General features: G+C 45.8%; 1 protein-coding gene across 1 annotated transcript in view; it reads right to left on the minus strand.

Annotated features, from left to right (window-relative positions):
- The window catches only part of PACC1 (proton activated chloride channel 1), a 304,382-nt gene that overhangs the window by 40,939 nt on the left and 238,164 nt on the right, over positions 1-25,279 (minus strand). Inside the window, exon 7 of the mRNA XM_069608530.1 lies at positions 11,082-11,189. Within this exon, the coding sequence (XP_069464631.1) occupies positions 11,082-11,189 (108 nt within the window). The remainder of the gene's footprint in view (positions 1-11,081; positions 11,190-25,279) is intronic.

Consider the following 25,279-nt stretch of genomic DNA (forward strand, 5'->3'; position numbering starts at 1 on the left):
TTTAAAATGAACTACTTGTTTGAACAGTCTTCCACAGGAACTCTGACTTTTGCCTGCAACAGATCCCCATCTCACCCTGCCTACAGTTGGCACCTAGACCACTAGAGTCCCTCTTCTGCCTCTGAGTGAACTCATGCAATAGAATAGGGAAGGATTGGATAAGAAACAGATTCTGCCTTGAAAAGTATGACAAGTGTTTAAAAGTGTACGTACTTGTGAAAGAGTTAGTTGATTACTGCAACTCAGAGTGAACAGTTACAAAAGTTATTATCTTGAATGTGTGCTGTGCCATTCTGAAAAGTATATATGAGATTAATTCATTCACCTGTGAATTGGTTGTGCCTCTTTCCCAAAAGTAATGCTGTTGGCACTATTTTTTAATAACTATTACTTTCAGAGAATCGGTGTATACGTTTCCCAACTGGGTCTTGCTTCCCCTAACTTGCTGTACAGCCTGTTTAGAATAAGTCTGCCTTAGGTCTTACCAACCTAGAATAACATTGAGTCATTCATAAAGTGTAACATTGAGTTTTGCTTTCCCTGGTCTGTTTTATACAGATGGCAAAAGTGTCTTAGGTTTATACCTACCTTTAAGTTGCTGATACCTCGTTTTAAAAGTGTATGGGTTTTACCTACCTTGAATAGCTGTGTGCCATTCCAAAATAAGTTAAAGAGTTATTGCTTACCTCAGTCTGTGTTCCACTGATCTGAAAAGCAAATGTAATAGTTTTACATCCTTAGGTTGTACCTGCCTAGAATAGCTGTGTGCCATTCTTAAAAAGTGTTCTGTAGAGATTCTAACATGGACACCACTTGGAGAGCACTGTGACCGATGCTCTCCTGAACCTCGGGACCTTAATCACCCCAAATAAGCAGTAATTCCCTCCCCTGGCGCTTGATTTTGCAGGTGGAAGAACCCTGTTGGTGGGGGCTGTCACTCCCTTTCTCCATTCTAAAGAAGCAGGAGATTTGAAACAGTGCGACACGGATACACCTCTCAATGGCAGACCCGCCTCGAAAATAGTGGACCCTTTTTTTTATTATTTATTTACTTGTACCGCCTCGTAAGCCTGCAGGCATCGGGGCACAACATAGAGACATAAGACAGTGGCCTTACAGGGTGACAGGACACATGGCATAACCGTGATAGGAAGCTGCCTAACTGGTGTAACCCTTACAGAATTCACTTAAAGAGGTGGGTTTTGAGTTTTTTTCTAAAGGCGGTATATTTGGACTCAAGTCTTAAATGTAAGGACAGGTTGTTCCATTTGGTTGCAGCAGCTGTGGGGAAGGCTTTGCCTAAGCCATTTATTCTCTTGTGTGGTGCAACAGTGATCTGGCCATGTGCTTTGGATCTCAAGGCGCGCCCCGGTACATATCGGGTGATTTTTGTCTTGAGGTAAGCTGGTGCTTTTCCATGTAGACATCTGTGGACCAGCGTCATAGCCTTGAACTGTATCCTGCCTTCCACAGTCAGCCAGTGCAGATCTCTTCTATCCCAGCTAATATGCTCTTTCTTTGATTTCTGTTGAACTATTCTGTGTTGTTCTGCATTAGTTGGTATTTTGCTATACGTTTATTTGCCCCCAACAGTAGTGTGTTCCTGTAGTCCAGTCGTGACAGTATATTTGCTCTAGCGATGGTCATGCAGTTTACTTCACTCAGAAAGGGTTTTATTGCTCAGAGAAGCCGGAGGTAGTATGAACAGTTCTTACTTGCATACATAACCTGCGCTTCTGTACTCAATGAGGATTCCAAAAACATCCCTAGAGTCTTCACCTTACCCACTACCTGTATGGTGGAGTCTTTGATGTAGAAGGACTCTCATTGGGGAGTCAGTTTGGCCCGAGCTTGGTGGGAACCGAAAACCATCAGCTCTGTTTTATTGCCATTTAGGAACATCCAATTGTTGTTCATCCAGGATTCAATTGTGTTATAAGTGTCTTCACTTTGGCACTATCCTGCATGTAGTCACCACTCAACTCTACCACCAGCTGAGTTTCGTCAGCACAGTTGGTAAAGTAAGCACCAATGTCATCTAGAACTACCCAGAGGAACCTTAGATATAGATTAAAGAGGAGCAGTGATAAACTGGCTCCTTGAGGTACACCGCAAAGAATGGCGGTTACATAGGAGAATGCATCTCCCCAATGCACCTTAGATATCCTGCATGTTAAGAAGGATGTCAACCAACGGGTAGCTCCTTTAGAGCAATTAGCCAACTTCTCTAGTGCTCGTTGAAGCTGTTCATGGTCCAAGAGATCAAATGCTGCACTTAAGTTGAGGAGAATGAGAAGCCATATATTCCCCTGATCGATTATACTCAGCATGTGTGTTTGTAGGTGCTAGGGCACAGAATCGACAAATCAGAGAGGCGGAACGAGTGGGAAGCAGAAGGTAACCCTCAGAATCCGGCAGGATTGCACAGGGGATCTAGAGGAGGTACAGAGGGAAAAGCCCTTCCGATAACAGTGGAAGGGAACAGTGAAAGCTACTTGGATGGCAGGCGGTTTCACCCCAGAAAGGCAACCTGAAACGAGAAGGAAAAGCAACAAACAACAATGTCTAAAAGTAGGGCAATGGACCCACCAACAGCCTCAAAGAGACCCAGGAAACACCCAGAGAGCAACATCCAGAGAATGCGGAGGAAAGACCTCAGTTCGCCCCTGGGAAGGCAACAAGGTCAGGACCAAATAGAGCAAGGAGGACACCAAACAGAAGAATAACCGGATCAAAACGTGACACAGTCACTGCTCAAGCAATACTTCAGTGACTTTTGGAACAGAATAGCAGATAGGGTCCAGAAGCAAATGACCATGATGTGAGAAGACCCCGCAGCAGCTCTCCAAGATATAAAAAGGGATGTGAAGAAAATGGAAGAAAGGGTGGACATTAATGAGAAAACAATACAAGAGTTGACAGAGGACTCGAGAAAGAAATCTGGATGGAACAACTGGCTAATGCGACTCACAATCTTGAACTCCAGACAGAAGACCTAGAAAATAGGTCAAGGAGATTGAGTATTCAAATCAAAAACCTGCCAGAGGAAGTCAAAGATAAATATCTCGATTCAGTGGTCAAAAGGCATCTTTGTGGACCTACTGGAGGTAGAGGTAAGATCAGAAGTGAGGATGGACAGGATCCACAGAGTGGGGCCTCGAAGAACGGGTGAGACCTAGAGACGTCTGGGAAGCCCTGCAAGACGAAGGAATAACTTTTGCAAATAGCAAGGAAAGCGAAACAAATAACCTGCAATGGGGCTGAACTACTGCTTTTCCAAGACCTATCCTAAACAACCCTGTCTAAAAGGAGGAAAATGGCCACGGTCCTGAGGGTACTCCGAGAAAAGGACATTCATTACGGTTGGACGTTCCCGTTTGGAATGGTCTTTAAGTGGCAAGGGAGGCAACACAAGATAACCTCCTATGAAGAGGGAGCAAGAATTATGGGTATTGAAGAAGAGGAGCGGGACTTGGGGGACCCACAGGCAAGGGCCTATAGAGCTCCCAAGAGCTGGGAATGGTCAACAGTGAAACCAAGCAGAAGTCAGAAGGGGGGGGGGGGGGATACCAGCCTCAACTGAAAGATCTGGACTCAGGAGAAGAACGGGAGAGGGGGGGGGGCAACCCTGACAAAGGACAGCACTTGTTGCAACATTCAAAAAGGTACTAAGGGCTACCAGTATTACAAGCCTGAGGAGGGCATACAAAAGGTAGACATTGAAGGTCCCGGGGGAAGGGTGGAGGTGGAATCTAGAACGGTTGGGGAGAACCCGCTGGTGTGCACGCTGGGAGTAGTAAATGGCTCAACTCCCGGGAGGGGGAATTTGGGGGTCGGGGGAGAGGGGGTCTAGAGACCGGTTGAGCTCTCCCAGTGAAGGGAGAGGGGTGGGAAGTGGGAAGGGAGGCATAGCGGGAAAAGCAGAGAGGGAAGTCCGAACAGGATGCAGGGTAGAGGCACACTAAACGTCATCACATCCTTGACAATGGATTTGTTATGCTCACCTGGTATCCGCGGGGATGCCACTCAGCCCTGGTTGGATGATTTAAACTCTCGAACCCTCTCCTGGTCCCTTGGTAAGGCCTCTGGTTAAAGATGGGTCTGCAATATAGGAGAGCTGGATTCAATACCAGATTGTCTTTGTTTTCCCACCTCCCTTGGCCTCAACTCCTTCCTCCCCCTTGGGCCTTCTCCTCACATTAATATTGTAAAAGGTGGATTCTCCATCCTGCTCCTCGTGGCAGGGGCGCGTAGATGTGGGGGGCGAGCAGCGACCAAGTTACTTCACTGGTGCAAGCCCCCTGTGGGAATCCAGGCCTGCTGCGACTCCGTAGGTTTGCTGCTTTACAGTCTTTATTTGCAGTTCTTATGTTCCTCTTAGTTCGAATAATAATGTCTTGCTTCTTTCCTTTTAGGTATGGAAAAGGAATTTGGTGTGGTCATGCAGTTTGAAGATGAGCATGGGCCGGTAGGCGAAAGCGCTGGGTGCGCGATGCTGTCCGGTGAGTAATGCGCGATGCGCAACGCTGTTTCGCCTTTTATATTGCTAACCTGTGTCTGTTCACTCCTTGCAGGTCGCGATGTTCCTCGCCGAGCGCCGTGATGTTCCAGCGATTATACTGACCAGGAGATGACTACCCAGGTAAGAAGAATTGTGTGGCTTTCTTCGTTCGGGAGTAAACGTGAGTAAACGCTTACTAATGCTTTCTTTCTTTCTTCTCTTTCCAGGTTATGGTATTCCAAGATGCATCCGGTGCCGGATGATGGAGTTCGTACCTTCAGGTGAGTGGAACTGAAGTCAGCGATGGATTGAAGACAGGATACTATTCCAGGTAAGTTTTGTAGTGTTCTTTCTCTCTCTGCAGGTCCTTGGTTTCAGGTAAGCTGGCATCAAAGAACTGGACACGGTGAGTGTTACGCTGCCCACAGCAGAATAACGCAAAGCATGTTCTGCTGTTTGGGTGTGGTTTAAATAGTCTCAGGTAAAGTAGTCCAGGTAAAATAGTCCCAGGCCTGCCACACCCAAAAGACTAGACCGTATAGCTCAGTTCCTTGTAACTGAGCTATGTGTGTGTCTCCATGTTGGCTGAACCCCCCCCCTAAGTTAAATAGTCCCAAGTAAATAGTCCCATTCTAATGTTGGTCTTCATGATGGCTATGAGCCTGGCGCCAATGGCGCCAGGACCGACTCCAAGAGAGTCTTGGATGAGGTTTTAAGGCCTTTGACCTGGCCCTCACTGGAAGACGGACTTGCCAGTGAGGGCCAGGGGTAAGGGTCATGACAGGATGACCGTAATAAGTGAGGTATTATATCCCTGAACATCAACGGATTCAATTTGCCTTTGAAGAGGAAAAAGCTGGAAAGATACTTACGGAGGGAGGGACCGGACATAATAACACTACAAGAGACCCATGCGCAGACCCGAGATAGAGACAGACCAAGATTGCAAGGCTACTGCCAAATTTACCAATCTACAGACAAGAGTAAGAAAAGAGGAGTGCTGGTCCGGGATAACCTTGATCTCGTAGTCACTGATACGGAAAGAGACACCCCGGGAAGGTACCTAGCCCTGAATTTGAAGGGGAGGGAAGAGGGTTAAACAGTAGCAACTGTTTACGCAGCCAACACGCGACATGCCACCTTTATACAAAACTCCCCGGCTAGGTATCCGGTCATTGCATCGAATCCAAAGCATCGACCGGCCATACCATTGAAAAAAATGCATCAAAGAAAACCCATTGAATGTGTTTTTTTAAAAAATGTTAAAGGGTTTAGTTTAGTAAAAATGTGTTTTCATGTTTTAAAAAAGTGAGGTTGGGGGAACCCCGCCCCCCCATTCAAAAAAATTATTAAACATTTTTTTTAAAAATGCATTCCATTTTTTTTTTCTATGCTTTTTTGTCAATGGTATGGTTGTCGATGGAATCACTAGCAACCCCTGGCCAAGCTTGAGAGATTTGCAAAGGAACATATCATTTTGACTGGGGATTTTAATATGGCTTGGGAGCCAGATAAAGATAGGTCTATGAAAACTCAGGGAATACAGGGAAAACCGTCAAAAGAACTGGCAGACAAAGTGAAGAGGTTAGCATTGGTAGACGTATGGAGGGGAAATAAAGGGGACAAGGCAGGATTTACATTTTTCTCCCAAGTCAATAGATCGTCATCAATCATAGATTATGTGTGGTCATCCCGGGCACTCCTGGGTAGGGCGTTGGCCATAGAGGTGGGATAGATAGCTCTATCAGGTCACGCACCCGTGTCACTGACCATAGGCAGGAAATCTGCACAATTAGGATTCTGGTAATGCAGATACCCGGCCTTCCTGTTTAAAGACGATACTTTAAAGAGTTGGGGGAAGCGATTGTGAGCTTTTTTGGGGACACCAAAACTGAGGATACCTCTTTGCAGATGAGGTGGGATGCCTTTAAGGCTACGATTAGGGGAACATCATTGCGATCAAGGCCTACAGGGATAGAGATTTGAAGCTTGCGGAAAAAGTCAGATGGGAAATTAAAGAATGTAATGGCCCGGTTAGGAGTTGGCGCGAGAAGGCAGATGAGGAAGGAATACAAGGCTATTAAGAGCCAATTGGAAAAATTACCGGCCAAGGCGGTAGAAAGATCCCTACTGTTCCTAAAACAAAAATATTATATTAAAGCAAATAAAACAGACAAGCTACTGGATAGGATGCTGAGAAGGGAAGAGAAGGCCAAAACTATTTTAAAACTAAGGGTGGAGGGAGGGGGCACCAGTACGTAAACAAAGGACATAGTTCGAGAATTTTCTAAGTTCTACACAAACCTATATAGCTCGGCTAATCTGTCAGAAGCGACTAAGAGGAAATACATTGATAATAGAGACTTGACAGGCATATCAGATCAGGAGAAAGAACTCCTTGAACAAGACATCACAACGGATGAAGTGTGGAGGGTCATATTGTCTCTGGCCGTTAATAAATCTCGGGCCCAGATGGGTTCATGTCAGAATTCTATAGATCCTTTAGAGAGACGTTAATACTAAACCTGGTTCCCCTCCTCAATGAAACTGGGAGAAGGGGAAAAAATCACAGCTAAAATGGAAGCAGCGAAAGTAGTCCTACTGCCTAAGGCGGGCAAAGATCCAATGGTATGTGTATCGTACAGGCCGATAGCCCTGATTAATATCGACTCCAAGATTTATAGGAAAGTACTTGCAAGCGCCTGGACCAAATCCTCCTAGGTATCATTAAGCCGGACAAAGCAGGTTTTATTAGAGGCAGACAAACAAGTGACAATACAAGAAGAATTGTGCACCTTATAGAAAAAGATAACAAAAAGAATACTCAGCCCTTCTGGTAGCTTTGGACGCCGAAAAGGCCTTTGATAAGGTGGAATGGTGGTTTCTGTTCCTTGCAATGAGGCGGATGGGCTTTGGCGAAAAGTTCTTAATGATCAAGGCCAACTACCAGAACCCATCTCTACGACTGGCGATTAATGGCCAACTATCAGAGCCCATTAAAGTGTGCAGGGGAACAAAGCAGGGCTGCCCGCTTTCGCCCCTAATTTACGCGATTCACCTAGAGCCACCATTAGCAGCCATAAGAGCTAATGGGGAGATTGAGGGGATATCATTTGGGGGCAGGGTCCACAAGATCGCCACCTTTGTGGATGATATGTTGCTGACACTAACAGAACTGGAACTCTCAAAGCTATGAAAGGTGAGATGCTACGGTTCGGGTCGGTAGCAGGGCTAAAAATCAATGCCTACAAATCTGAAATTCTCAATTTAACGAGATGCTCCCGTACAGATGGGCAGAGAATGCCATAAGTTATCTAGGAAGTAAACTAACGAAAACAATAGAGATAGTTTCACAGCCAACTATTTACCATTATTAGAGACAATAAAGAACTAACTGATTGACTGGGCCTCTTAAAAACAACGTGGTTAGGCAGAATCGTCTTGAAAATGGTTACCCTTCCACAACTATTGGACTACTTCACAGCTCTCCCAACGCAGGTCCCTAGCCTTTTCTAGGAACTATTCATAGATACACGAGATTTATCTGGAATAAGACATAGAATAGCTAAAAGAGTAATGATGATGCTAAGAAATAGGGGCGGAATGGGGGAACCTGGCTTTAAAGTGAACTTTAGGGCAGCACAGACAGAAATTCTTGAGGGACTGGCTAAAAGACATGGAGGGCAATGGACAATGCAGTGGTAGGGGAGATGCCAGAGGAGGTTTAATGGAAGCCAAAGGGGGACAGACCGACCAACATGTACTGTAGCAAGACAGTGTCAGTGGTAGGAGATTCTTTAAGGAGGGCCCAAATCACGACGTTCCCATCTCCATTTACACCAATCTTTGCGAACCCGCAATTCAGCCCAGGGAATAGTGGGAGGGGTTTGGATCTTGACGGGAAGGAGGTTGCCATAAAATGTGCGATAAGTTTGAGGGGACAGAAATAAAATTCTCACAAAGCAAAGCAGGGAGAGGTTTAGATACTCGTAAACAAGACACTGGGTGATGCAACCAAACCTAGAGGAAGCAGCAACACAAACTAACCCCCTTTAAGAAATGTTAAACCACAGACTCCTGGAACAAACATAGTGGGAGCAATTTACTCACATACTAAACAGGGAGAGCAACCAGGGGAAAGGAGATATACGACGCATTGGGTAGGGGCAAAATGCCAATTGATTGGAGAAAAGGAATGGAAGCAACTCTGGACCAATATTCCCAGATTAACGAGGTCCCTTCAAATCCAAGAAATATGGGTTAAACGTATGCTGTAATGGCACCTAACTCCGGAAAAAAAAATACATAAATGTTACCCCGCAGTTCCTAATTCATGTGGGAGGCTATGTGGAATCATGGTGACCTGGGATCATATATGGTGGGGTTGCCCGAACATCCAACATTACTTGGGATAAATATGAAAATCATTAGCGGAGACCCTGGGAGTGAAGTGAGGGGGTAACAGAGGTGGGGCCTTATTGGGTTTATGGAGTTCCTTTGAAGAATTACCCACTAGAGCTGAACATAAAGTGTACATGATATTAATGATGGCGGGGGTGTTAGGGGTGGCACAGAAAGTCCAAAGATACTCCAACGTAACACGAATGGGCGGGCGAAGTTTGGAACTTTGCAGCCCTGTAATGGGTAACCTACTCTCTGCAAGTTGGCCACCAAGGATTTTTGGCAGACTGGTCCCAGGGACAGAAATGGGCCAGGGGGTGCTGGTGCCCGAGGAGAATGAAACTATTGGGACTGATATGACAATATGTGAATTGCAATCACCAGAAGCGCAACCTTGGGGTCCCTCAAATTGGGAACCAATTGCCTACCAGACTGGGCCCAAGCCACAAAGAAGGGGGAGACAAAGGAACGGGTCGGGTATCAGAGTGGATAGGGTAGGGATCACGTTTGGACTACAGGGGGAGGAGGAATTCATAATGTGTTTGGAAATATTGAAAATGTTAATAAAAAGTTATATGGAACAAAGTGTTCTGAAGGTGTAGCTGTCGTTGGTCTGCCTGATGCATCCTAAATTAGTGTAAAGAGTTCTTGCTTACCTTAGTCTGTGTTCCACTGATCTGAAAAGCAACCGTAATTGACTATTACACCAAAAGGTCTTACTCACCTGGTATAACTTATCCTGAATGTAGTTAAAGGTATATACTGTTTCTTGAATCTGTGTTCCTCAATTCAGAAAAGTGCTGGTTGATTGTGATTCCTTTGCTGAGTGTCACTGCATAATTGACAGGGTCTGCTACCCTTGAATTACTGTAAAGTAATGTGAAAGTAATGTATTGGTTTACTCCCCATGAATAGGTGTGCCCTTTACTAAATGTGTTTAATAAGGTTTGATTTACCTAGAAATACTGTCAGTTTCTGAACAGGGTCTATGCTTTGGTCTGTGTACTTTAAAGCATAGTGTTGTGTTTTTATAATTGTGATTATCTATAATGTGATAGTACTTATTTACCCAAAATTTGCCTTGGTCTACTTGTATTTCAATAAACCCTTTATTTTTTACAATACATAGTGTTTCAGTGGACCATATGTGTACTACAATTTCTTTATACTGATTCTACAGCCCTCTCTCCTCTCTCCCTCCCAAAATAAGCCTGGCTGCTCTGTCTACACTGCCATATACTCAGGTGGTAAAGCCTTATACTAGGAGTGGAGACTTACTATCTCAGTTGTATGGTTTTACTAAGTCCTTCAGAAAAACTGTCCTAACAGTCCTACTCTAAATTATTTTGCCATCAGGGGTCTTTTTAGCACAACACTGTAGTAGATATCACATTTTAGGATGCCACTTTCTAGCTGGAGTCCAGTAAACCATTGTCAACCTTTTCAGAATGTTTGGTTTGGCTCTGCCAATTAGGATTGAGGATTCCTCGTAAATTGCTAAATCCAGGCACTAATTCCTGGTAAGTGCTTGGAATTGCTCCATTCTGACTGGCTTAGTGAAGCAGACCAATCTCTGGCCTGCTTTTCCACAGCACAGCTTCTCACAGTTATTCCCCACACTGTCACAACATCTCTCTACTGCTCCCGTCCTCAGGGGCCAGCGCTGCTCCTCTCGATTTACCTGGTCTCTGTAATGCTTGCCTTTACTTTGCACAGCTTCCGTACCAGGCAGTGCCAGCCTCTGATATATAGCACCAGTTTCCAATACTTTGCCTTCTTTTTTCTTGCCTGAACTTGCTTTCGGGACAGTGGGATTCCTATGCAGCACTGAAACGGGTGATAAAAGCCACAGTACCAATGGGACATCGACAATACTGGGGATTAGGTGCCTTCAGGCCTCCTTAATGGGCCTTGCTCCTTCTCTTTGGGCAAGTCTGGTTCTTCGGCACCTAATGCTTAGCATTGCGCACAGCCTCTGGTGCTGTGGCGTAAGTGGCCTTTTTTTCACGCATCACAACACCACTATTGTCAGAAATTCTTATTTTCAGTAGACCGTTGATTAGAGTTGTATTTTTGGAAAAGCAAACATTTCAGATGGAAGCCTTGATTTATAAGCTACACACCCAACACCAATGTATGTACTGAGTTGATGTAATTGCAACCAATGAAGTCTACTCACATCCTGGACTTCCTGAATAAAAGGATCTTTCCACTCAAATACCACAAAGAATAACTGGTCACTTTTTGATGGATTTTCTCTGCGATCAATGTAGTTCACGACGCTGGTCTGTGAAGAAAAATAATATCATAAAAAGTAATCCAGAGAATAAAAGGTCTCTTTCAAAAACAGTGCCGTCAAGAATCTTTTAAGCCAATATATTTTGATCTGTACATTCCAGAGGGGTTAGTTCTACCTCTATCACAATGTTAATACATGTGGACATCAATATGAAAGTAATCCAGACGCCTGTATGCTGTTTTCATCAGTATAAGATTCTTTTTGTATTCGTATTTATGGTACGGGAGGCTTTCGTTATTTTAGGATGATCTGTCTCCCAATGAAAATAAAATATCCCTCTTTGAAGAATTGGAAAAATTCATTTTAAGTGCACTTTATTGTAAGGTTTAAAATCAGAAAGCTTTACATTTGCACAACAGTATCTTAACTTTCAACAAAACCACCATTTAAAACAAACATTTGTTTTTAGAGCATATCATCACCTACATATATGCATGGTCAGTTGCTCATGATCTGCACATGCTGGCACAGCAGCTTCTCTGTGATAATACGGATAGTAAGCAATCTTTTTAACTTTTATATTATGCTACTGTGCAATTTGTATTTAGGTTTAGAGAGAGGGCACGAAATCTCCGGCCACCAGTCGCCTTAACCAACTGTTTTTGTCCCATGGTTTTGACCATTTGATCATAAAATCCGCGTAATATAAAGGGACATTGCTGTCACCAGGTATTTTACAGAGACCTGAGCATTTCCTTTATAGAAAATGCCCCAATCTCTTAGACCATTCTATTAAGATTATTTTATCGAAATTACCCTCGTCCCACTAGGGCACATATGATGCATAAATTCAATTAATTTGCCGTAAGAGATCCAACCTTATTTCGCCTATATATGGGCCGACAGTGAAGGTATGTATCTTTATCATACCTCCTCATGTCAGGTTTACACAAATGAAGTGCATCAGTCTTTTAGTCACAACTATAACATATGCTCGCCTGTTCAATCTATAAATGGACAGATTAGGAAATCATCACCTTGGTTTGGGGATAATCTAAAGGCACTTAAATCCTCTAGTCTGTGAGCAAAATGTAAGTAGAAAAAATACCTCTCAGAGGTAACATTAACCTTACTTAAAGAGATTCATAAGAATTACAAAACTAGAATTTTTAAAGCAAAAAAATATTTTTTGCAAGTACAGATCCTTGGAGCAGATTATTCTCCAAAAACGATATTCAAAATAATTTCAGATATTTTAAACCATAGGGCTATGTTGTAGTCAATCCCTGCTACTGTAGAGCAATGTATGGTCTTACACCATTTTTGTGCGTCAAAAGATATCCACAAAAGACTTAACTCAGAAAATGGCCAAGAGCACCCACGTAGTGACATATATGCTGAATAGACAAATAGTCCCTCCTGTTTTAGTTCAACCATCCTGCAGTTTTTAAATTTAGTTCAATCACTTCACAAGAATCGTTGGTTCTATTAAAGAATCTGAACCTTACCATACTTCCTGACTACCTTCTTCCAGTCCCGATTGCTAGATCCTTTCCTGACGCACTGGGTGAATTTCTTAGAACATTGATTAATAAGTAGTCAGAAGAAGGTGTGGTTTCAGTCCAGTTTAAGGAGACTCATGTTAGGACAGTTTTTCTAACATCCAACTGAGGTATTCATAAAACGATAGCTGAGGCAATACGGAAAGTCAATTCTTAGTATAAGGCTGTACCGCCTTAGAACATTCGGTAGCGTAGACAGTGCAGCCAGGATTATTTTAGGAGGCAGAGAGGGCTGTAGCTTGGTAAAAAGAAACTTTGGCATACATATAGTCCAAAGAAACACTGAAACACTACGTATTGTAAAAATATTTATTATAAATACATGTAGGCCAAAATAAATTTTGGGAGAGGTAAGTACTATTACATATGATGTAAAACACAATACTTTAAAACCAACTCAATAATTATGGTATACAAACCAAAGTATAACCTTATTAGCATTAAGCAAGTTAAGGTGCGTGAAACCTAAAGCTAAACATTTAGAATGGCACTATGCTATTCTTGGGGAATAAGACCAGGTTAGTTATACTTTCTGAATATAATAAGTAATTCAAGGGCAGCAGACCCTACTGGTCCTAACTCACAGCATTAGTCGATATAGAACCACTTGACTAAACCAACACGGTTACAAGTATATCTTGCAACATATGTAACTTTCTTCTCTTATGAATGGGTACAGTTACACCACCAGTATTACTTTTAAGAAGACAGTTCAGAGCTAGTCAAGTAACTCATATCCTTTCAAGAGGGGCCTTAAGCTACTCATGGATAAATATGAAGACAGTAAATTATTTGACAAGTGCACTAAAGCAGTACAGGGAAAGCATAACCGAATGTCATAGGTTAAGAAGAGCAACAGTTATTCAAGGTCAGTGTAGCCTATTGGTATATACACTTTTACACTATTACTACTACAGGAATAGTCCGCTTAACCAAGGGACTTTTCAGAAGAGTAGAATACAATTCTAGGGCAAGTAAGAACTCTAGCAGACCTTTAAGGAAAGCAATCTGCAATTCATGGTAAGTAAGGACCCATATACTTTTCAGAGGGGCAATATGCCACTCCAGGAGAAGTAATAGCTCTCAGACTGTTTTAGATGTGCACTAATCCGATCCGGGGAAGCAAATCCCAATGGTATTGAATTGATTGTTTATTTGTATAGCGCCTATGCACAAGTGCCTCAAAGCGCTTCAAGGAGAGAGGGAACATGGGAAAATACAATTACATTCTTACTGGTCCTTGAAACAAATCAGAATGTGAGAAAAACTAACGAATCATAACAGATAGTACAAGTGCATGGAACAATAAGGGAGATGAGAGGGAGGAAAAAAGGAGAACAATACTAGCAGTAACATTACTATGCCTGACGACAATTGTTGCAGTGCAAGAGTGACAAGAGGAGGGGGAGGATGGGAGGAGGGAGTAGGGGAGAAGGGAAGAAGGGAAGAGGAAAGGTACAAAACAATTGACTAACTTAAAGGCTCAACGACTGATCAAGGTAGTGCTGGGAAGGAAGTGGGAGGAGAAGACAAGGAGGAAAAGGGGGGACAGACAAGCTCTTAACAGGAGGTCAGGGGACAGTGAAAAGAGTAAGTGCTAAGATAAGGAAAGGTGAGAGATGGGAAGGGGAGGGCAAGATAGCTCTAGAAGGTAGGCTCTGCCATTACTATGCTTAACGGCAATTGGGGTAGTGCCTAACACAATACAGGGGAGGGAGAGGCAGGAGGGGAGGGGAAGAGGCTGCAAAAGACAGGCAACTACAATTACTATGCCTGACGGCAATTGGGGTAGTGCCAGAGATTTACAGAAAGGTGGGCGGGTAGGAGAAAGGAGGGGAGGAGATGTGAGGAGGGCAGGCGAAGAAAGGAGGGGGGCAAGGATGCAAAGCTGTAAAGGGTTGAGGGGGAACCTCAGGGAGGGCAGGGGGGTAGGGAGGAGGAGGACATTGAGAGTAAAAGGAGGCAAGAAGGGGTATACACACACTCGGGGGTACACAAACACACTCGGGGGCAAGAGGGGGTACACATACTCATTCAGGCGCAAGAGGGAGTACACACACTGGGGGCAAGAGGGTGTATACATACACACTCGGGGGCAAGAGGTGACACACATACACACTCGGGGCAAAAGGGGGCACACATACACATTCGGGGGCAAGAGGGGGCGCACACACAGGGGCAAGAGAGGGTCCACATACACACTCGGGGGCAAGGGGGGTACACATACACACTCGGTGTGCACACACTCGTGGGCAAGAAGGGGTACACACTCAGAGGCAAGAAGGGGTACACATACACATTCAGGGGCAAGTGGGGGTACACACACGCAAGGCAAGAGGGGATGCACATACACACTGTGGGACAAGAGGGGGACACCTACACCCTCGGGGCAAGATGGGGTACACATCCACATTCGGGGGCAAGGGGGGGCACACACACTCAGGGGCAAGAGGGGGGCACACACACTCAGGGGCAAGAGGGGGTCCACATACACACTCGGGGGCAAGAGGGGGTACACATACACACTCTGGGGCAAGAGGGGTACACATACACACTCTGGGGCAAGAGGGGGTACACCCACTGGGGGGCAAGAAGGGGTACACACTCAGGGCAAGAGGGGGTACACATACTCATTCAGGGGCAAGAGGGGGTACACATTCAAGGGCAAGAGGGGGTGCACATACACACTGGGGGGCAAGAGGGGGTATACACACTGGGGGGCAAGAGGGGGTACACACTGGGGGGCAAGAGGGGGTACATATACACACTCGGGGTCAAGAGGGGGTACACACTGGGGGGCAAGAGGGGGTACACATACACACTCAGGGGCAAGAGGGGGTGCACATACACACTGGGGGCAAGAGGGGGTACACACTGGGGGGGGCAAGACGGGGTACACACTGGGGGGCAAGACGGGGTACACACACATTCAGAGGCATGAGGGGGTACACACACACTCTGGGGCAAGACGGGGGTCATACTCACGGGGCGACACTGTGGCGTACCGTGGTGGACAGGGGTAGACAGGGCCTTTGAAGTGGGCCTTAGATGGTGCGGCCGGCACCATAAGAAGCAGCAACAGCAAATTTCAAACTTAACCCAACACACAGCCATCTTAGCAGGCCTAAAGCATCAGGCCTCAATATGGCAAAACCACAATAAATACACCAGTGGGAATGCTTGAAGCACAGCATGGTGAACAAATTAGGATAAAGTGTGCACGCACGATGAAATGTGCAATAAAGTCAATTTTTGAAGCCGCTCGCTGCAACTTGCCTAAATGTCCAACATTGTCTGCTCCTTACCGCACAGCAATACGCAGCAGCAGAGAAGGTCAGGCGTCGATGGAGGGTGCTGGGGGGCAGAGGGAAGGGGTAAGCCCTAGTGGTAAGCCTTTACACTCAATCCTTTTCAGGATAATAAAACAGTACCAACACAATTACTTTTAAAAGTGTGAACCAGTTCAAAGTAAGTAAACCAACGTATATACTTTTAAAAGAAGCAACTAGCAACTTAAAGTAATAACTTAAGGACACTTTGTAACTTTTTGGTTATAGAGATACAGTTACAACACTAACTTCTTTAGCAAGTACTTTTCACACTTATAGTAATTTCAAGACAGAAGCCTTATCTTTTAAAGTCCCACCCTATTCTGGAGCATAAGTTCACCCAAAGCCAGAAGAGGGACCTTAGTAGTCTAGGAGCCAGCTGTAGGCACAACTGGATAGTGTTCAGATGCAGGAAAGTCAAGAGTTCCAGAGTACAGCATTAACTTCAGAGCTAGTTGAAAGTGTTTAGGGACTTCATGTTAGGCAGAAACCTGTGCAGTTCCCTCTGGGACCACTGCAAAAGATTTAAGACTACAGGTGTTCGGCAGTAAACCCACTTGGTAGCAGTCTGTACCACACAGATTCACTTGGTAGCTGTGGCTGAGCAGTCAGACTTCCCTCAAGAAGAGTTAGGCAGTATACAGAGTATTCACAATATGTCAAAAGAACACAGTAGAACAAGTAAATACCGACCAGAGGTTGGTGTAAAAGAGATATAATTTATTTAAAACCACATCTAGAAAAACACACAGGCACTAATGTTAAGCAGTTAAAAACACGGTCACTAAAAGATATACACTTCCTTAGAAGAATATTAGACAAGTCTTAAGTAAAGCCCCACTTATTTTCAGACAGCGGTGAGCGCTTAACGCCGATGGCACTCTAATAATTTGTTTTAAAAGGGAGAGAAAAGCAGAGTATAATTTGAAACAGATCCCAACACTTTCATAAGAACACAACAAGAGAGGAAAGCAAGTAAAACCGTGAAGTTAGAGTTCTGAAGGCCGGATCCACTTTAAGAGGATCAGAACGAAATGTGTCCAAGGTCACAAGGTTGAAGTGCACAAAAGTCTTGCAAAGGTTCCGAAAGAGTTGGACCAAAAGAAAGGGACCAGTTAGAGGGTCAAGGCGGCCAGCCCAGTCCAGAAGGTTAAAGGGATTATTATTACCTTGTAGCAATCTTTAGAAAGGGAGGCCTGGCGGACACGGTACCTTAAAGTGGTGAGAATACTCCAGCGGGGGCAGTTGTTCCTGGCAGCGGATGCAAGTCGGTGCTTCGTCCGGGGGAAGAGCGGATCTCGTCGGGGAGGAAGGTAGGAGTCCGTTGCACTGCCAGGGAAGAAACCAGCCGCAGAGTTCTCAGGTAAAAGGAGCGGTCCTTTTATTCGCGGTCCAGTGTTAAGTGGCTATCCGGTTGCCAGGGTGCTTGGCACGGGCAATTCCACCACAAGACGTCCTGGGATGCCAGGAAAAGAAGGTAAACTGGTTGTGCCCACCAGTCAGGGGAAGAAGCCTCTCCAGCCGGGAGATCTTCTCTGTCGTTGGGAAGTGGTGAGTCGGTTCCGCAGGGCTCCACCGGTGGTGTCGTTGTGGCAAGTCGGCTCAGCTTCTCCCTCGTCGGATTCTCAGGTCCTGTGGCGACTTCTGAAGTTCCAGTCCCCAAAGCCCTGCTTTTATGCAGCACACCCCCATTCACTCAGCCTAGCTGTCAATCAAACATGCTAAGTGGTGAGCCGGCCGGCTCACGACTTGGGCCAATCACACAAGAGTGCGACTTGAGTTACCAAGATAACTCAGTCCAGGGTGCCTAAACCCCCTCCTACACCCCCTGTGGTACCCAGGCAGAGTGGCACCACTTTTGGAGGCTTCTGTGGAGAAGCCCGCCAAAAGTGGAACAAAGGGCTCGACTTGGGTTGGAGTCACAGAAGAGAACACAAACGCCATTTTAGAATATAGTCCTGGCAAAAAATCCCAACCAGCGAATTAATATTAAATAAATAAACCGGCGGTATGTTCGAGGCTATGAGAATTAAATAATTAAAGTTGGTAGCTTCGAACAATGGGAAAATCCCATAGGGATATATTTGCGGTCGAATATAAAAAGTAGAATCCACTGCCACCAGCCAAAACTCGATCAGGGGGGACGGAGACGTGCCCCCTCGACTAACAGACCCCGGGGCAATCGAATTGCCCCGACCAGTACGTCCACAATATGATGGTTTGTACCGGTTTCTGTTAATAATTTGGGACTAGTAAAGCCAATGGTGACTTTACATGCCCTGGGAGACAGTAGTCAGTCCCAGGGTATGGAGTCTACGGTGGGGTGTCACTATGACACCCCTGTGTCACTGCACGGAGGGTGCTGTTTAACACACATAGTAAAAACACATGAGACCCTATGGAGTAAAGAACCCCATAGCCAATAAAACACATTAACAGTCAAAGGAACATCATAACTCATGTCCAAGAGTGGGAGAAAAAGTCTCACTCTTGGCAGGAGAAAAAAAACTAACTCCAGAAATCCAGCAAAGCTGCTGGGGGACTCACTAGGTTAGGAAATTCACCCTGAAGAGAGAATGCTCCCTACCACTTCACAGAAGGCGTTCCAGCATTAGGCCTGGGCAAATGGTATGGTCAAACTCCCAAACACACAATCGGCCCCACAGGATCAACAAGACTTTAGGTATTACCCTAGCCAACACAGTACCTCAGCTAAGAAGAAGAGCTTGGAGATGGTGGTCTTCCTGACGCAGCAACACACGATTCTTGGTCGGGAGACTGAATAAATGGACACTGAAGGGAAACTGGCAGCAGTCAACAGGAGATGCTCTCAACAAAGGATTCTTCAAGGCAGTTAGGCAACGTTTGTATGCAGTACCCTTTGGGTGTACTACACACAACTCTGACTACAGGTATAGGAAACGCAGCTTTTGGTATAAGCTTGTACTACACAGTTTTGGTAGCGTGTTGAGCGGCCAGGCTTATCTCAAGAGGGGTCAATATGAGCTGTGGGGGAGTTACAATGAGATTCACAGTGACAAGTGTTAAAATAAACTCTTATACACAAGGTTTCTTGAACAAACAATTATTAATTTATCAGTCAGTTAGAATAAGCCTTCTTCAGAAGGGAGCAATATAAACAGTAACACACAAATACACTTCAATACTATACACTCTTAGTTTCTAAATCAGTAAAGACTCTTTGTAACCACCTCCCACCCCCTTCCTAAAGAAAATGAGGAACTTTCGGACTTGGAATTCTCTTTTTTGTAAAAAAATGTTTCTGACACAATTACAAGCAAATAAAAAAAAAAGACCCTTTTGGGATGGCCCACAGACACAACCTACACCCTCAGGTGACTTCAATAGCTAGGGTGCTGGGGACAATAATATTTTACTGTTTGCATTTAGAAAACTCTTAGGAGTTGGTAAAAGGAAAAGATTATTAGAACAAGAGACCACAAATATTCTTAAGCAGGCAAATACTTTTGGATCCCCCAAGAAGAGGCCTTCAGTACAATAGTCTAAGCCAAAGTCAATAGGCAAAAGTCTTATATAGGATGAAGCACTTCTAGTAGGTAAGTAGAAAAGTCTTTGCACAATGTTTTAGAAGTCTTTGAAGAAAAGAAGAATCAAATGTAGGGCCACAAGCTGATTAGTCTTGTGAGTAGTAGAAGATGCAAGCAACTCTACGGTAAAAGGTAAGTTCTCTCAGACTTTTTACAGTACCTTTAGATTGAGGAAAAATGCAGCAGATGACTTCCGTTCCTGTGCAGCTCTGCAGATCTCACCATTCCTGGGCCTCAGTCATGGGGACAAGAGGGAGGACTTCTGGAGACTCCTGCACTGCAATGGGACGGTCACCGCTTGCAACCGGCAATCTTCAAATCAGTGGCTCTTCAGTGTTTCAGCTCCTCGCGTCTACTGCAAATAGCAACACCGCGGTTCTTGGCTGTCGAGATGGACTTTCCTTACTTCTGGGGTCCTGCACTCTTGAGAGGGCTCATGCTCGCTCAGTCCTGCTTCCTGGGAGTCCGGAGGATCTTCCAGGAGCTCTAAGCCAGCTTAAAAGCAACGCACACAATCTGGTGTTCCTCTCCCTGGCTATACGGTTTCCAGCAGCAACTCTGTGGAAATTCAACCAGCTCAGAGATGGAGGTCCAGGCGGCTTACTTTGGAGTTGATGAGTCCCACCAACTCAAAGGGATAACTCGTCCTTGCTGTCGATACCAATTTGGAGTTTCAGCACAGTAGCAGGGCTTCACCGGGCAAACCAACGGTTCAGGAGTTGCAGCAGGCGACCTCTTCAAGTTCTTTTTCGGTTCCTTCGTCCAGTGGTCGACTCTGCCTTCCAAGCCAAAAGCCTCGCTTTTTATTCAGTTCTCTCCCATTCATTCCAGCCCAGCTGTCAGTCACCAAGCAGGGTGGCTGTCCTTGACAGACAGTCAGCTGGCCAATCACCATAGAGTGCAGTTGGGTCTCCTAGGAGACTAAAGCACAGGGAGTTTCGGGCACCTCCCTCACTTCCTGCCTAGCCCAGACACCCTGGAGTCAGAGGCAGGCTTCACTCGTGAATCCCGCTAAAGGCAAAGCGAACAATGTGGACCAAACCTGGTTTGGCGCGCAGATTAAATCTCAAGAAGGACCTTACCACACAGATATGGCGCAAAAAGAAGACTGGGCCATTTGGACAAAAATGGCACCCTTGGGTGCTCTACTGCAGCTGCGAACTCAGTCCGCGGTAAATGCACACCACAGTAGTTAAAAACGAAACCACTGCCACCAGCCATTCAGTGAGAAAAGGGTAACATAAAAATGTTACATGAGAAGCTAGACAAAGGGGATATTAGATAACCCCTCCAGCACCCTATTGTAAGATAGTGTGTGCTGGGTCTAGAAAGTTTACAAATGTAAGTAAAGTCAATTTCACTTTACTGCTCTTGGAAACAGCAGTTGATCCAAGAGAGGGTGTTTAAAACTTTGGGAAATCTGAAAGACTTCCCTGTGCCCCTGCACTGAAGGTGCTGTGACACAATGTGAAAAGATGATGCCTATGGAGTTTGTCAGACTCCACAACCAAAAGAAACACAGAGTTAAAAAAATCACATTAAAATACATAAGAGTGGGGGAAAGGGTCTCACTCTCTCCAGGTTAAAAAAAATCAAGTCCTCAAAATCCAGCAAAGTGGCAGGGGGTCTCTAAGGTGGAGAGAATTAACGCATTTCTGCCTAACAAAAGCTTCTAACGGCTCTGGGGATTTAGCACCCTTTTACAGGTACCTGATGAAAAACGAATATCGCTGGTTGGATACTCTTCATTCTCTCAGTCCAGCACTCTGGTGAGGGGACTTCAGGGATTAAAATCGTGTCTCTGGAGGTCCAGCAGGAGTCCACCAAAGTTAGTGGCAGGAATTGGACTACGGAAGACCATGCACTGCACACCGGATCGAGGTCCCTGGGTATTAGCGGTTTGCAGCCCAGCAAGGTCACAGATTGTTGAGCTAAGGCTAAAAATGACGGTCTTCAAGACTAGTGGGTTTCACCAGCCTCTCGGTAGGAGGAGTCTTTTTCAGGACCCCCAGGTCGCTTGCAAGGTAGGGTTAAAACAGGCTCTCTGGTCGCTGGAGTTCGTTACAGCCATCGTTTCTTCATCTTCCTCTTTGAATTTGGTTCCCGCGTTTGCTTCTTATTTCTTGGGTTTTCTTCTGCCAAACTAGAAATGGTAAAAAAAGTAAGAGCCCACCATTCTAGCAAAATGGTGACCCTACTCTGCATTAATGCAGTTGATTTGACAGCCTACGAGTAATGGGACTAAAACGTTGTTTAGGTATAACCACTGGCACCAGCCATTCAATTGTAACAATAATCTTACCAGCAAAGTGCGAAAGGGGATACATTCCTCCCCCGCCCCCCCAGCACTCCCCATAAGGTGAGGTGTGCTGGTGCCACATACCCAATGTAAAGGGGATGGGAATCCCATTTTACTCTTGGGAACAATAGTTCACCCAAGATATTAAGGGAATTTAAAAACGGAAGAGCAAAGGCAACTCAGCAACAATGCATATAACATGCTGCGCGCTGTCATAGAAAATTACATACAGCCCAAAGGTTAAATGGAACTATAGATCCATACACACAATATGGAGAGACATAAAAAGGTCACCCATAAAAACAGTAAAAGACTAGATGAGAGGGGAAAAAGATTCCCACTCACCTGGGGACAAGGACAAATAATCACCACATCCAGCAAAATGTTCTGGGGTTGACACAGGTGAAAATCTTACCCAACAACTAAATTCTCCTTTACTTAAGAAACCATCTTAAGATCCCTTAAGCCCATGCAATTATAAACCACTGGCAGAACTTCATTGGCTCTCAAAAATACTGGAGCAAGTAGTAGCCACACAGCTCCAAGACTATTCTGTGTCCTTTGCAATTATGCTTCCATCCTTTTTCTATTCTCTGGTTTGCTTCCAACTGTGCATCCACCATTGTGTACTGCTTTTGAGTGCTTTCTGGCAAAATTCGATTTTTGGTGTGCTTCCAACTGCACATCCACCATTGTGTACTGCTTTTGGGTGCTTTCTGGCAAAATTCAAACTTAGGTATGCTTTCCAATTTGTTAATGAGCTGTAAATCTGGGCTTTTCCAGTGTGCTCACTGATTTTTGTCTGTTTGGCCACCTGGTGAGATTCTATTGTTGCACAGTGCCTCTGACCCTATCCCCTGCTATCCTCTAACTCCCTCCCACCCTCTTGTCTCTGCCCCTATGGTGCTCTCAGTCTCCTCTACCTTTTCTAACTGCTTCTCCATCTCCTATCCGCCCTCTCTCTCTCTCTCTCACGATGGCTGGAAGGAAGAAACTTAAAAAGGCACTCCTGAGTTCCAATCCTGGTCTTCCCATCGCAGACACCTACATCAACGCTTCCTCCAGACTAACTATCCCTGCCATTCTCTCTGCTGTTCCTTCTTCTATCTTATGGACCCCCCCATATGGTCTCTGTCCTCTCCCCTTTCTCCTCCTCACCCATTACTGGTGGCACCAGATGGGAAGTGCTCTTGGCTCACTTTGCATCTTCCAAATGCAGCATTAATGTCCATCATAATGCCACTATCATGGCGCAGGGCTCTCAGCCCAACCTCCACCTTCTTGACAGGCATCTTCCATCTCGCTTCAATTCTCCCCCTCTCCTTCCCTCGCGCTCATCCCCCCATCATCTCTTCCTAATGGTGGCACCCCTCCCCTGTGCCCACCTTACAAATCTTTTAAAGGGCAACCAGCTTCACTTAGCTACCCTCAATTCTCGCTCTGCTATCAAACACATCTGTCACCTCCTTAAAGACCTTGACCTTGACATCCTCGCTCTCACCGAGATGTGGTTCAAGGCCAGATACGTCACCGCTTTTGACACTCTCCCTGAGCGCTACAAAATACTGTCCAATCCCAGGCCCTCCCGGCCTGAGGGAGTGGCCCTGATCTTTCCCGAGCGGGTTCCTGCCTCCATCATCCCCACTGAAACCTACTCATCCTTTGAAAGCCTAGTCTGCATGCTTTCTGTCTCGCTTACTTTCCCTCTTACTCTCACTACCATCTAGAGGCCACCCAGACCAACCTCCCTCTTACTCTCAGAATGGGCCAATTGGTCCTCTCTTCTTGCCTCCTCCCCCAAACATATCTTCCTTTGGGACTTTAACATCCATCTCGACTCTCCTGATGTGGCCACTGTTCTCTTTTGCGACCTCTGCAACACTCCCTCACTATCCTTCCCCTCTGGCCCAACCCACTCTGCCGGACACACGCTGGATGCTCTCATCTAAACAGACATCCCTCTCTCCAACCCTCTTACTAGCCCCCTCTCCTGGTCTGACCACTCTCTCCTCTAAACCCGCCTTGACCTCCCCTGTCCCCTGATGCCTCCATCCACACTGCCAGTCTCCTTCTGCATTTGCCTCTTCCTTTATCCCTCCTCCACCCCCTTCTGACTCTGTTCTAGCTAACCTCCATCTTTCTATCTCTAACACCCTGGACGGCCTTGCCCCCGTCATGAAGATCTGCATGAAACCTGCCTCGAAATGCAACACTTGCTATGGCCCCGACTTTGCCGCTTTGAAACGCAAGTACAAAGCTGCAGAGCGGAAGTGGCAGGCATCTAGCTCATCCTCTGAAATACTGGCCTGCCGCCTACTTCAAAGGCAATATCGTCTCTCCATCTGCTCCAAGAAGAGGGCTCATGTACAAGCCTGCATCTCTGGAGCCACCAATAACACGACTGAACTAAAAATCTTCAAGGAACTTGCCATTCCTACCGCAGTCACCTTCTCTCTCCCAGGCCCTCTGCTCTGGCCGCCCCCCCCCCCCCCCAAACTCTGGACATCCTGTCTGCTCTGTCATCCGCACCAGCCCCCACACCCCTCTTCTCTCGCCTCCCTTTGCCACCCCTCCCCATACTCTCCTCTTTCTATCCCATTGCACCAGATGAGATCTCTAGAGTTGTCCACTCTAAGAAAGTCTCCTCTAAACAGGTGCTCCCCTGCTCCACCAGAACCAGCAAGGACAACATCGCCTCTCTCGCCCCAGCCCTGGCTGACCTCTGCAACCACTCATTTGCCACTGGCTCCTTCCCGCAACCCCTTAAGCACTCTCTTGTGCACCCTCTCCTAAAAAAACAAAAGAAAGTAGAAAAAAAAGCCATCTGCTGAACCTTCTTGCCCGGCTAACTATCACACTATCACTATCACCACTTTTTTGGGCAAACTTTGGAGAAGCTGGTCATCCCCCAACTGACCCTCCACACCGAAGTGGCTGGCTGCCTCCATGACCACCAGTCCATGACCATGCAGCCAGAGGCACATAAACTACTCTACTGAACACCCTTGAAGACCTGGACTCTAACACTCCATCTGTTCTGATTCTCCTCAATCTTTCGTCTGCCTTTGACACAGTGAACCACTCCATCCTCATAAACCGTCTCCATGATACCCTAGGCATCACGGACAGGGCACTGGCGTGGCTTACCTCCTTCCTTTCAAACAGACCGTCCCAAGTGCAAATGGGTCCTTTTCCCTCCTCAACCCCACTCTCTACCAGTGGCGTCCCTCAGGGCTCTATCCTATCGCCATGGCTCTTAAACATCTACCTGGCCCCTCTGGCCCACCTGATCTCCACTTGCTCCCCTAATTTCCAGTGTTCTGCAGACAACACACAGCTCTCTTTCAAGCTGCCATCCTCTACCTCCTCCAACTCCTCC

The sequence above is a fragment of the Ambystoma mexicanum genome, chromosome 4q (genome assembly GCF_040938575.1).
Source record: "Ambystoma mexicanum isolate Mex_15411 chromosome 4q, UKY_AmexF1_1, whole genome shotgun sequence".
Lineage (NCBI taxonomy): Eukaryota > Metazoa > Chordata > Amphibia > Caudata > Ambystomatidae > Ambystoma > Ambystoma mexicanum.